The following is a 14,017-nucleotide window of genomic DNA, read 5'->3' as shown; positions in this document are numbered from 1 at the left end:
TTGGTAGATCCAATATGACTAAATCAAAGAAGGTTTTGAAAAGATAATGATGATTAGAATTTGAACCTGTTGAGTTAGGTGATAAAGACACATTCAGAAAAGCGTAAGTGTGATGTAGTGAGCAAAAGAAGAGGGCATTACACTCATGATATGAAACTGTCATACATAAAATGTAGAGATGGTGAGAAAAATATAGGGATTAAGGAGCCTCCCGAGATCAGTGAGTGTAGAAAAGGTTTTAAAAGTTCAAGTTCAAAAAATCTTTGTCAAAGTATCTGGTGCTGGTCAGAAGTTAGCAGAATACAATAATGTAGGAAGACAAGTTCATCCTGGAAATGAGGAAGAACAAGTTTTAAGACTAGCTAGAAGTAATGAGAAAAACCACTTGAAGTTGATGATATGAATGTCAGTAATATTTGGGAGAATCATTGTTTTTTGAGGTGTGCGGAAGTTAGGGAAATATCTACACAGAAACTAGAGTGCATTTAATATGGAGTGAGTTCTCTGGTTTCATAGAAGGATTAGCATGAAAACCCCTTTGTTGAAATAAGAAAGACCTGATCAGATTTAAAATGGTAGGAAATAAGGAACCAAAGAAAATTTGCAGTTGCTAAAGGGATGATTACCAAGTGGCAAGGCCCTGGTCCTAAAGAAGATGAGAAAAACTCTTCAAGGTAGAGATAGAAACAGTAAGCCTGCAGTGTTAACACTTGGGAGCATGAAGTGAGGGAATGAAAATTCTAGACTGTGTTACTGGAAGAGACCTGCCAAAAAGCAACAGTAACAGAAAAGAAAGGGAGGCATTGGCTTTAAAGGGAGGACAGAATGCTTTTGTGAAATGAGAGTGAAAAGCAGGACAGGAGAAAATGGAGAGACTATCTCTGCTGCCTGCAGTCCTCTCCTGCTCTACTGCTGTGGACTGAAGAAAGTGACACTTGTGTCGGAGAAAATGACTGTGAACTTAACCCAACTTCTTATCATTTATTTCAGCAAAAAATCAGTTAGAATTCTGTTGTCACATGCTTCGAGGAACAATAGACCCAAAGGAGCCATCCACTTATGAATATGTGAGATTTATAGGAAATTTTAAATCTTTAAACAGTGGTAAGTTAAAAATGCTTCTTTTGTAATGTATTTTAACTGGCTTTTTACTTTTTCAAGTTCTTAGATGTTTAAATATCAGGAATGACTATGTGTTACTGGATTAACCGCTGATACATGTTTCATTGCCTTTTCAGTATCAACTTCAGCACACAATGGTTTTGAAGGAACTATACAACGCACACATAGGCCTTCTTATGAAGATAGAGTTTGTTTTGTAGCTACTGTCAGGCTAGCTACACCTCAGTTCATCAAGGTATGTTTCTGATTTTAATTGCTCTAGTGCATTCCAGTTCATGATATGAGAATTGTTCTTAAAAGATTTTTGTTGTCTTCAGAAGATTGAAACTTCTGTCAACATTGAAGTTATTAAATATGCCTGAACTTTGTGTTTACCATAGTGAAGGATATAAGCACTCATTAAATATGTAACTTTTTTAAATGTATTCTTTGCAAGTATCCCATGGTAGCATAGTACCATGTCCCTGCTTTTGTATAGAGTTTAGTGTGTAGAGTTCACTATCATCCTTAAAGAAGAAAGTAAAAAAAAAAAAAAACTGGGTGATTTTTTTTTTTAAGAATGTGACTTTACGCCCCCGTGGCATGCCTGGGTTGGCTACCCAGAGGCTATTTAAGCTGTGGGCTGGCTTTCCCTGGGGTCCGAGGATTGTTCAATGTTCCTGAATAAACTGCATTAAAAAATAAATAAATAAATAAGTAAATTTAAAAAAAGAAAAAAAAAAAAGAATGTGACTTTACTGGATATAATTTGCTATTTCATTTTTTAAAATTAATTATTTTAAATGTATGTGGTGTTTTGTCTGCATATATGTTTGTGTACCACATGCATGCCTGGTGCCAAGTAGCTTGGGAGGCCAGAAAAGGGCACTTGATGTCCTGAAACTGGAGTTACATACTGGTATGCAGTTGTGAGTTACCATGTAAGTGCTAAAAATTGAACCAAAGTCCTGGGAGAGCAGCCAGTGTTCTTAACTGCTACTTCATCTCTCCAACCCATGCTCTTTGAAATTTAAGTTCTGTATTTTAATTTCTTGCACCCATAAGCAGATGACTAGTAGGGAAGTAGAAACGTGTAACTGCTTCAGTCCTCGGAGTAGGAAAGAAGCCAGGGTGCCATTTACAGTTTGGGTGATTTGCTATAGTAGAAGACAAAGTATTGAGTTAGCAGAACGTCTTCAGCTAGTCTTGCTCTGCACTGTGTGCTTCTAGGAAATCGGAGGACAGTTGCATGCTTTATCTCACCTCATTCTTACACTGTGAGATAGGTGCCATCATAATATTTTATGTGGAAGGAAGCTGAGGCTTAGGGAAGTCACTTGCCAGAGTCTCATCTAGTACGTGGGGCCTGATTGTAATTGTTCTTTCAAAGCCCCAGCTTTTAACTGTTACAGAAGATCATGTAAGGATGGAGAGGAAGACTGTCGTTCATTGCTTTGTACAGCAGAGGCTAGGTTTAATGTATGTGAGGAGCGGAATAGTCAGAACTTGAGTTAAAAAAGTAAGCAGAGGCCGGGCATGACATTTGTGTGTATGTGGTTTTTCTCCATGAAGATAGTGCAGCATGAAGAACCATAGAAGAAGTTTAAACAGGAAAGTTATACCATTACTAAGGTAATGGTAATGGCTGACCTCCGAATAGAAGACAAATTGAAGGGTGGGAAGACTGGTGAGATGCTGTTGCAGTGACGTGAATCAATGAGGGTCACTAAAGGTGAAATGGAATGTATTTTAAAATACCTAGAAGGCAAAATTGAAATATTTGGGAGTTAGAGAGATGGCTCTTACAAAGAACTACAAAGAAGAACAGTTTGGTTCTCCAAATTCATGTATGGTGTGCTGTAAACTGCAGCTCCAGGGCATGCAGCACTCTCATCTGGCCTCGATAGGCACAGATGTGACATATACTCAGAGAGATGCTCATATGTACACATAAATAAGAACAAATCTATATTAAAAAATGTATAGTTTGGCCATTTTGATTATGGAATAGTGTGTTGCCACTGTAAAGAAATGATGAGAAGTTGTAAGCTATGTATGAAAAGTAAGGCAGTTTGGCCTGTCTGGGGCCATTTTCAAACACAAAAATGAGAAGTGACAATCAGAAGAAAGATTCAGATTTAGAAGTGGGATCTTAGGTATGTGAGTGAGTGAGAATGCTGTAATATCTGACCTGAGGGTGGCATCTGTGAGTTGATGTTTTTTATCTGTTGTTGTCTCAGATGTTTATAAGAATTGTTGGGGATCAAACCTAGGACTTTGCAAACTCTAGACTAACACTTTGTATCTCCAGCTGGTCACACTTGTGTTTAATATTAGTAAAATGCTAAACTAAGTATTTTAAACTTGTGTTTTAAATGTATTAAAATTTGTCTAGATGAAAGTTATTTAATAATGACTTGTGTTAACAGTATTTAGTATTTTTCTAAAACAGAAAATTACTTCTAAATTATGCTTGTTAATTTCTTTGTAGGAAATGTGTACTGTTGAAGAACCCAATGAAGAGTTTACATCTAGACACAGTTTAGAATGGAAGTTTCTGTTTCTAGATCACAGGTAACATCACCTTTAAATTACACACACACAGAGAAAGGTGATACCCATGTAATTCTGGACATTTATGGACTTCAGGAATAAACTATCTAATCAGGATTTTGAAATTCGTTGTCCATTTTTGAATAAAAATAAAACCCACTCCCCAAATTAATTTCTGGCTGTAGTGTCACTTGTGGAAAAGTTGTAATACTGATTTTTTTATTATTATGTAATTTAGGGCACCACCAATAATAGGCTATTTGCCATTTGAAGTTTTGGGAACATCAGGCTATGATTACTATCATGTGGATGACCTAGAAAATCTGGCAAAATGTCATGAGCATTGTAAGTAGATCTTAATGTTTCTATTGAGAACTATTTTAAAACGTACAAGTAGACATTCTGTTTTATTAATAAGGGACAGAAAAGATTTAGAACTATTTTTATAAATGTATACAGAAGGAACAAGTTTATACTGTTGACCTTGTTCTTATGTGCAAAGGAAAATCTTATAGTATATTAAAGAAGTAAAGGAAGTTTCCCAAATCAGTTTAATCACGAAACCCAATTTTTGCTTAACGTCTGTTAAAATACTTTAGAACCTAACATTTGGACTAGTTTGGGAAACTCTGCTTAACATTTTATTTCAAATAGCTGGGTATGCTATAGCATGCCTTTAATTCTAGTACTCAGGGAGGCAGAGGCAGACGGGTCGCTCTGAGTTTAAGACCAGCCTGGTCTAAGAGTCCAGGACAGCCAGGACTACACTGAGAAAAAAACCTGTCTCAAAACACACAGACACACACACACACACACGCTTGCACGCACTCACAAAAAGAAAATTACTTCAAATGATGTTATTCTGATTTTTGTTTAATTAAAGCTTTAAAATTAAATGCCTCAGACATATCATATGTGACAGTATTTGGGGGAAAATAGTATGATTGTTAACTGCTGTTTCCTAAGTTATATATCTAGGCAAGAACAAGTTAACAGGATGAATCTTTCAGTATGGGGAATTCATTGTGAATGAAAATTTATAAGATCAGCAATAACTGACTGTAAGTTGGAATCTGGAAGTTCTGGTTATTTTGGGGACCTTAGATGGTTCTGAAAAACCATCTTTATAGTTGACACATTTCTGAAAGCTAGAAAATAATAATATAAAGAATTAAATGTAAATGACAACTTTTGCTTTTAAAAAAAATCCAGGTTTTTCATAACTAAGTATTGATCAAAGAAAAAAAATACTTGTTTCTTTTCTTTTTAGTAATGCAATATGGAAAAGGCAAATCATGTTATTATAGGTTCCTGACCAAAGGACAGCAGTGGATTTGGCTTCAGACTCATTATTATATCACTTACCATCAGTGGAATTCAAGGCCAGAGTTCATTGTTTGTACTCACACTGTAGTAAGGTAATAATTCCTTTAGAAAATTTGTAAGGTATAATAACAGCTAATTATAATTTTGTATGTGATTTAGTAGTGATCCTTTTCCAGTTTTAATACTTAATATTTTTTACTATTAAGCTTAACTTAATAGGTAGAAATATGACATAGTGCATGGGTATGTAAGGCCTGGCTTGAATAGTGTGCGATATAGCAAAAGTTGTACCAGTGTTCAGGTGCCCGTGTCCTTCATGGAAAGCAAAAACAAGAGTAGCTGTGCCAATCACCCTTCCTTCGTTTAGTTACTCTTGTTTTACATGCTTTGCTCCTACAGATCATTTGTCGATACCTAAAGCGTACAGATTGCATTTAGGCACTACACTGCAGATAAGTATTAGGTTTGTTTAGCTGAAAGAAAATTGTACAGAATTACAGATGGTCAATGAGATATATAACAGACACCAATTGGTTACAGGTCTGTGGTATTTTAAATAAATGGCCAAACATTAAAATTTCAATCTTTTCTTTTGTAGTTATGCAGAAGTTAGGGCTGAAAGACGGCGAGAACTCGGCATTGAAGAGTCTCTTCCTGAGACGGCTGCTGACAAAGTATGTTTCCTACAGTCGCTTTTTAAATACCCAGCTTCCTAAGAACTTGTACGAGGGGTTCCATTATCCTTTAAAATTTTTCTTTTGAGTTTACTATTTTAAAATCTCATTTGCTTCTAAAAAGGAATTGAAGATCTTGCTACTTAAAACTTAATTAAGTGAAAGATTACTGGAATTAGTATACTGATGGGTATGAGTAGGTAATATGGCAGGTTTGGGTCAAAAATGAGGGTGCTTGAATTGAGGTAATTGTGAGGTATGACCAAGCATTAGTGGTTGAAGACGAGTAGAAGATTTTGAAGGGAGGACACCAAGTAAGAGAGTTCATGGTGTTGGGTTTGAACAGAGGTGATTTGGGATTACTCATTATGGGAGAATACTGAACCAGAAGTTAGAGTGTCATTCAGGTACTTCCTGAGAAGGCACCCAAGACCACAAGATACATCCCCACAAGAAACCATGTGACACAGAATGTGAGCTCCACATCTTGAGCTTAAGGAATACAGGCAGGGAAGGTATGTCAGTGCTAGCAGGAAGACGTCTTCATCTGTGGAGTTAAGGTCTCAGAATCTTAAGACAGAAAACTCCCACTTCTGATTGAACCTATAAGGAAGTTGGTAAGGCCCGGCATTTAGAGCAGGTGGGTGAAGAAATATTTAGAGCTAAGGTAAAAAATACATAGTAAGTTGTTTATTATTGACTTTGAAGGTGGGTGGAAGGTTCTGGAGGCTGAAAAGCGGTGAGAAGTGGACTCAAATACAGACTGCATGTTAATGAAGGAGGAGGAAAGGCATTGGTGACATGGCCCACCACCCCAGAATGAGTGACTTTGAGATCAGATAGTTTGCGTTTACACGTATTGGCATATATGTAAGCAATTATTTGTAGCTGAAATAAGGATGTACTTCCTTCTTGTTCCCTGCTGCATGTGGAAAGACTTTAAAGGGACACTGATTCTACTTGGGAGGAAGCACTAGTATAAATGCTATATCCATGGTATGGTTCTGCTTTTGGTGGTGCTGAGATAAGTGTTCTCCCCTGCAAAAAGGCAAGGTTGAGAGAGGGAGACAGAGACTTAGGAACACTGGGAAAAGCTTGGGATAATTCTTAAGAATAGGAAAACGAACCATTAATACACTTTGGCAGTTCTGCTGACTGTAATTGAGCATACATTTGAAGTTAGTGACCATCACAGGCCACCTGCAGTTGTTTCCACAGAGCCTTTAGCCTGTGAGCTACAGGAGCAGGAAGCATGGTTTAAATTGGCATCTGAGTTTGTACTGCTTATAGGTGCTACACCATTTACTAGGACAAGGCAGAGACGGAATGACTAAGGTAAGTTTAAAGAAAAGGTCAGAGAAAGATCATAGGAAAGGATAGGACAGTTAGTAGCTCATCCATGTAGTATAAAACCATGAACAAAGTCACATTTGAAGATTCAGAATGAATGTTGATTTCCAAAGACTACTGTAAAGCACCACCTGCACTTTGTTATTTACTTTTTATACTGACTTTTTGAAAATAAAATGTGCAGTAATGCCAATGTTAATGATTTTAAGGGTACACTTCAGCATTGTAACACTGTTAATATAGCTGTCACTGCCATCCATGCACAGAACCTTTTCACCCTCCTAACCAGAAACTCTGGTTTGTTAAACAGCTTTCCGTCCATTCCCTCAAGCTCTTTCAAATATAGTTTTCTTTTTTTTAATTTATATACTCTTGAGTTATCTTTTATAAGTAGACTCATACAGTATTTGTCACATTGTGACTGGCTAATTTTATTGGTATGATATTCTCAGGGTTCATTATGTTGGAGCATGTATCATATTTCCCTTTGTTTTGGAGCTGGGTAATATTGCGTCATATGTGTATCCTCTTATTAGTCAACAGAATCCAGGTTTGGCCTCACCTTCTATTTGTAATAATACTGTGATTATGCATAGGTATTCAGATATCTATTAGAGTCCCTACTTCTTTTCTTTGAATGTATACCAAGAAGCAGAATACTGGATTATATATATACTATATATATAAAATGTCATACTGGTTGTTTTCTGAGAAGCTTTTGTGTTTGGTGGCGGCAGGGATTGGGGGGCTGTTGGGGTGTATGTGTGTGTTGTTTCGTTTTGTTTGAGACAGGGTCTCACTATGTAGCAGTGACTGGCCAAGAACTCAGTCTATAGACTAGGCTGGTCTCAAACTCACAGAGACCTGCCATCCAAGTTTCTGGCTTGGGTTTTTTGATTCTATCTATTCTCATAGGGCATGAAATAGCATGACTGGTTTTGATGTATATTTCCCTGATTAGTAAGTTTGAGCAGTTTATCTGGTGACTCTTTTATATCCTCTTTGGAGAAGTATTTATTTTTCCCTCTCCCTTTTTTGTTTTCTTATTTATCTGCTCATTCACTTACGTATTTTGTTTTGTCTGGTTGGTGTTTGTTTTTGTCTTTGGAGGTAAGGTTTCAGATAGCCCAGACTGACCTTGGCCTGGCTATGTGGCCAAGGATGACCTTGAGCTCCTGATCATCCTGCCTCCCCATCCCAACTGTTTGGTTTACAGGTGTGTGCCACCATGCCCAACATGTTCTCTTTTTGCTTGGGGGGTTTTGTTTGTTTCTTGACAGGGCATCTTGCTGTGTTGCCCAAAATGAGCTCAAATGATCCTCTTATTAGCCTTTGCAAATGCTGTTTAAAGGTATAAACCAACGAGGTACAGTTGCTCACTCCTATAATATTAGCTTTTAGGAAACTGAGGTAGGAGGATTGTTACAGGTTCATGGACTGTAGTGTGAGACCTTGTCTCAGCAACAAATCCAGGTGCATCTCATCACACATGATGTGTTCTGTTTTCATTTTTAATAATTGAGTTGGCGGGCTGGAGAGATGGCTCAGAGGTTAAGAGCACTGGCTGCTCTTCCAGAGGTCCTGAGTTCAATTGCCAGCAACCACATGGTGGCTCACAACCATCAATAATGAGATCTGGTGCCCTCTTCTGATGTGCAGGTGTACATGCAGACAGAATATTGTATACATAATAAAGAAACAAACAAACAAATAAATCTTTAACAGAAAGTCAAGTTGTTGAATTGTATGGAATTTTGTATTCTAGATAATAAGTACTAATCAAATAACGATGTATAAATAACTCCTCTCTTGTGAATTATTTTTATTCTGTTGGTGGTGTTTCTTGATGCATAAATGTTTTTAATTTTGTGAATTCCAATTTACTGGTAAATCCCATGTCATAAAGCCATTTAATTATGTTTTCTTGAAGAGCTTTATAGTTTTGGCTCATAATATTTATATCCTTCGTTTATTTTGATTTAATTTTTGAATATACTACAATATGAGTCTTGTTATTTTTCTAACTAGAGAATGAAGCCAAACTTTAGCAGTATTAAAGTAATATTTTTTTTTACCTAACACTCTCTCTCTCTCTCTCTCTCTCTCTCTCTCTCTCTCTCTCTCTCATTAGCCTTATTTTAGGCAAAAACTATGTATGGTTTAATTTTTTCTTTTCCTTTTGTATGTATGAGAAGAGAATATTGTTCCTCACAGTCTGCTTTAAAAAGAGACAGTCTCTTGTTTTCTGCTGTGTACAACAGTCTACCTGTCCCATGTACTTTGGGGATGTACTTTCACTCATCTCTGCCTCCCATCTTCCCACAGGAATGCTGGGATTGCACAGGTGTGATACTGTACCCAGCTTTCAGTGGGTTCTTGAAATTCAAATATAGGTCCTCATGCTTTGCATGGCAAATACTTTTATTCACTAGCCATCTCTCCAACCCCTGATTAAACTGTATTTAGACTTCTGCTTTGAGCAATAGGAAAATGTTTATTTTCCTCTTGTCTCCTTAGAGCCAAGATTCTGGGTCCGACAATCGCATAAATACAGTCAGTCTCAAGGAAGCACTGGAAAGGTTTGATCACAGCCCAACTCCTTCTGCCTCCTCTAGAAGCTCAAGAAAGTCATCTCACACAGCAGTCTCAGACCCTTCCTGTAAGTGTCTTTCCCTGAAAACACATTTCAAACAGTTTTTCTAAATTATTTGTGTTGCTGACATCAGTACTTTTGTCAAGTGTGTCTTCAAATTCTAGGTTTTTTTTTGTTGTTGATTTTTGGTTTTTTTTTTTTTTTGGTTTTTTTTGTTTTTGTTTTTTTCAGTTTTGAAGTAGAAGCTTCCAGTAAGAAGCAAATTATTTCTCTTTAGAAAAGAGTTAAGGTCATCAGTGATGATATGTAGATGGTAATATTTTGCTTAAGTTTTAAATTATTCCTTAAAAACAAAAAGCACTAAATTTTGTTATAAAACCAGTTAAGATTGTGTGGTGTTTAGCTTGCATATTTGTCTATGCACTATGTGTGTCTGGTCCAAATGAGGAAGCCAAATGAGGTTATCAGATCCCGTGGAACTGGAGTTATGGATAGTTGTCAGCCACCACATGGGTGATGGGGATAGAACCCTGGTCCTCTGCAATAAGTGCTATTAATTACTGAGCCATCACTCTAGCAGCTAGAGTCTAGCCCTAGCCTTTTGTTTAATTTATGAAGATTTGCATAATTGTCTTTAACCAACAATTTAGTTGGTCCTCTGTGTCTACAGCATACGACAGAAAATGCCTCCTCAGTTCTATCCATAAATGAGCATGTGCAGGCTTCTTTTCTTGCCATTATTTTCTAAGTAATATGACAGCAGTGTTTTCAAGTATGCATTATATTAGGTATTGGACATTAATTGATTTTAATTATACAGAAGGATGTGCTGGTGCAGTAAGTAAATACTGGGCCATTTGTTTGAAGAGGCCTTAGTGTATGTGGATTTTTATATCTGCAGGGAGTTCTGAAGCCTGTCCCTTGAGAGTGTTGAGGGTGTGGGAGGAACTGTTCTTAAAGTTTTTCTATCTCACATGTTTTCTCTGTCCTTAAAAAGGAAGTAAGTAAAATCAATCTTAGACATGGATTTTACTTTTATCTAATAACAAAAGTAACTCAGTTGTGTCTAGTCATTGAGCATATTTTGAAATTAACCATTCGAAACTGACATAAGTATCAATTCTGTTCTCTGTTAACTGACTTCAGCAACTCCAACAAAGATCCCTACTGATACTAGCACTCCTCCCAGACCGCATCTGCCAGCTCATGAAAAGATGACACAGCGGAGGCCATCCTTCGGCAGCCAGGTACGCTCTTAGTCAGCGTCAGAGCCCTTCAGGGATTCATTGATGTAGTCACCGATGGTTAAACTACCCTTCCTCCGAGGGCCAGAATTTTTGCTGACAGACACTAAAAATCTTTCCTGTATTTCAGGTAAAATTTTTGCTAGATTTTTGTTTTTGATTGTGAGAAAGTGCTAAGTGGGAACTATTACTAAGTTCCAGTTGCCTTTGGTGCAGCCCACTCAGTTGAGTGCACATCTACGGGCCTGTTCTGGGTGACGTGGGAAAGAAAGATAGAAAGAGTAGAAAGGGCAGCGTACTTCATACTCTGCAAATACAAGGTTGTCATTGAACAATAAACAAATGGCATTGGTATTGTGCAGGAAGTACTCACAGGTGAGTATGAGTGTCACCTCATCATTTTTTATTTTGCTTTTAGTCCATAAACTCCCAGTCTGTTGGTCCATCATTAACACAGCCAGTGATGTCTCAAGCTGCAAGTTTACCAATTCCACAAGGCATGTCACAGGTATTTTTGTTTGTTTTGGTTGAGCATTTACAAATGATAATTGCATTTAAGCTAATACAGTTTTATACATATGTATATATAAACATATATACATATATAGTTTATAAGTGCACTGAGTCTTAATTAGAAGTATTTAGAATATGTGGTGACATTTTTGTTATTTACAATGATTTTGGGTACACTGGACTCTTAAGTAGAATCACAGGTGCATGTATCTGAAGATTCATGATGGTACAACAGAGACACTTCTTGCTTACTGTGATACAACATCTTACATATAATAACAGCCTACAGGTATGATCAGCTTAAACATGAAATATACTAGTTCATTTTATTCTTCCTATGGATAATGGAAGACTTGAGTAATTATATTTACGTATTAATTCACTTATTCCTATTTACATATTCATTTATTTACACATGGGATATTTATTGAGTTCTGTGTATGCATTGAGTTATGAGTTACATGTATCAGGGATGCTGACAGTATTTGTTATAGCTATAGTAACAAGCTACTTGATCTAGAGGAAATAATATAAAACTAAAATACCATGTTTATTTAGTCTACACACATACTTGAATCCTTAATGCAGCTTTAGAAAGTATAAGAAGCCAACTGTGGTGGTACGTGCCTGTAGCTTAATGGAAAATCAGTAGTTTAAGGTTATCCTCAGCTACATAGTGAATTTGCAGCCAGCCTGAACTGTATGAGCACCTCCCAGAAAAACCCCAAAACAAACAAATAAAACAAAGTGGCCACTGAAGTGAAGGAAAGCTGTTTTAAAATGTGAGATGGCTGGTGTCCAAAGGAGGCGTGAATGCTGAAATTCGCAAGAGAAAAGGAATTCCCAAAGCACTACTCTGTACCTTCTTGCGATTTATAGCTCTTTCAACAATTCAGTGGGGAATCTTTGGACTATTGAGCACTAACCCTGATAATCAGCAACACTACCCGGTTACAAGCACTGTAACAGTACTGTACTATTAACTATGAAACTGAATCTTCAAATCTTACTTATTTTGAAGTATTGGTAGAATTTTTATGTAATATGCAGACATACTGTAGATGCTATTTGTTCTTTAATTTCGGGTTATCAGTTAAGCATTGTTAACATCTTTATAGAGGTGTTTTCATGAACTATGTGACTAATATATACTTAATGTCAAAAAATACTACTGAGCATTCAGATCTCATGTTTTCATTCACTGAGTAAAACTAAGTACTTTGGCTTTTTGTTCCTGTTATCTTGTTTTCTGTGCTTCTGTTTTTTGGTTTGTATTTAGTAGAAATGCTTAAATTGTGACAACATAACATTTGCCTGTAAGAAAAAAACACTAGTTACAATAAGATATATATGTATGACATAAAAATAAGTAACATTTTAAAAAAGCATGAGAAAGTTGAGGTACTAAATCTATAATGTTTCTCAAGCTTAGTAGAATTTAATACATGATAGCAGTTTGTCATTGCATCTTCAAAAGTCAGGATTTGATGTTTTAAAAGTAATATTCAGAAGTCAGGCATGATGGCACAAAACCTGGGAGGCAAGAGGCTTCAAACTTACCAAAAGTTTGAAGCCAACCTGGTCTATGAAAGAGAGTTCCAATCAAGGCTATATATTTATATTTATTGAGGCCATTTCATGAAAATATTTTCTTTATAGTCAGTATCTTTAGCACAAACTTAAAAAGAACTCATTCATTTAGTACAACCTTTTTGAAGATAGACTAAAAAGGGTAGGATGGTCATTTCCTACTTTTAGGTGCAGTTTACTGCAGGAGACTTTGGAGAAGTGAAATGATCTGCTATTGTGTAGTACAAAATACTCACGGAAATAGTGAAATGAGCACTGAGTCGCCAGGAATGTCTGAATTGTAGGAGCAGCTTATTAATTGCACATAAAAGCCAGAGCAATGAAAACACTGAATGTAGAGTGACTGTTTTCATTCGTGTGTGCACCCATTCACAATTTTTTAGAATTCCTTAGACTTTACTATGGCTTAAACTGGCCTAAGGATAGTATCAGTTGAAAAGTATTGTTTTTTTCACAATAGCATAAAAATGAAATATTGCTTATTTGTCAGATAAAGTGATTGATAGTGTGGGAACGAAGAAGGATACTGGTAACTGAACTTGGGTCTTGAACATTCTAAGCAAATGCTCTGTTTTTGAGCTCAAGCCCTTTCTTTTTACCTTTTATTTTGAGACAGGGCCTTAAAATGTTGCCCAGGCTAACTTTGAACTCACTCTGTATCCCAGGTAGGTCTTGAACTTGTGATCCTTCTGCCTAACTTTGGATAATTCTGCTGATGTACACACAGAGGGAACTCTAAAGTTGACAGAATTTGCTATGGATTCATTCCAGGTGTGGGATACATTCACATTTGGTAAAACGTAGAAGTGAAGTGAGCAACTAATGAACTTGTTCTTCTAAGTCGTTGAGTTACAGTATTAGCTCAGGTTGTCCTTTCTCTTCATTCTCTTTCCTGCCCCCTCTCTTTCATTCTTAAAAGGCAGGAAATAGTCCTGGCTGGCCTAGAACTTTCTGGTCTTGACCACATAGAGATTCACCTGCCTCTGCCTCCCAAGTGCTAGGATTAAAGGTATGTGCCACACACCTGGAAGCACTCACATTTAATCTTATAAGTTGCTCTTATAATCATTAAA

The 14,017-nt window shown here is 36.7% G+C and overlaps 1 protein-coding gene across 9 annotated transcripts in view; it reads left to right on the top strand.

The window, feature by feature from the left end:
- Clock (clock circadian regulator) overlaps window positions 1-14,017 on the top strand; it is an 87,269-nt gene that overhangs the window by 55,874 nt on the left and 17,378 nt on the right. For all 9 annotated transcript variants that reach the window (XM_060380778.1, XM_060380776.1, XM_021650886.2 and 6 more), the window contains 9 exons: window positions 991-1,104; window positions 1,239-1,357; window positions 3,593-3,675; window positions 3,893-3,999; window positions 4,925-5,072; window positions 5,579-5,654; window positions 9,522-9,663; window positions 10,744-10,844; window positions 11,260-11,349. In XM_060380778.1, the coding sequence (XP_060236761.1) occupies window positions 991-1,104; window positions 1,239-1,357; window positions 3,593-3,675; window positions 3,893-3,999; window positions 4,925-5,072; window positions 5,579-5,654; window positions 9,522-9,663; window positions 10,744-10,844; window positions 11,260-11,349 (980 nt within the window). The remainder of the gene's footprint in view (window positions 1-990; window positions 1,105-1,238; window positions 1,358-3,592; window positions 3,676-3,892; window positions 4,000-4,924; window positions 5,073-5,578; window positions 5,655-9,521; window positions 9,664-10,743; window positions 10,845-11,259; window positions 11,350-14,017) is intronic.

Source organism: Meriones unguiculatus, chromosome 3 (genome assembly GCF_030254825.1).
Source record: "Meriones unguiculatus strain TT.TT164.6M chromosome 3, Bangor_MerUng_6.1, whole genome shotgun sequence".
Classification (NCBI taxonomy): domain Eukaryota; kingdom Metazoa; phylum Chordata; class Mammalia; order Rodentia; family Muridae; genus Meriones; species Meriones unguiculatus.
This window is presented reverse-complemented; position numbering and strand designations above follow the sequence as displayed.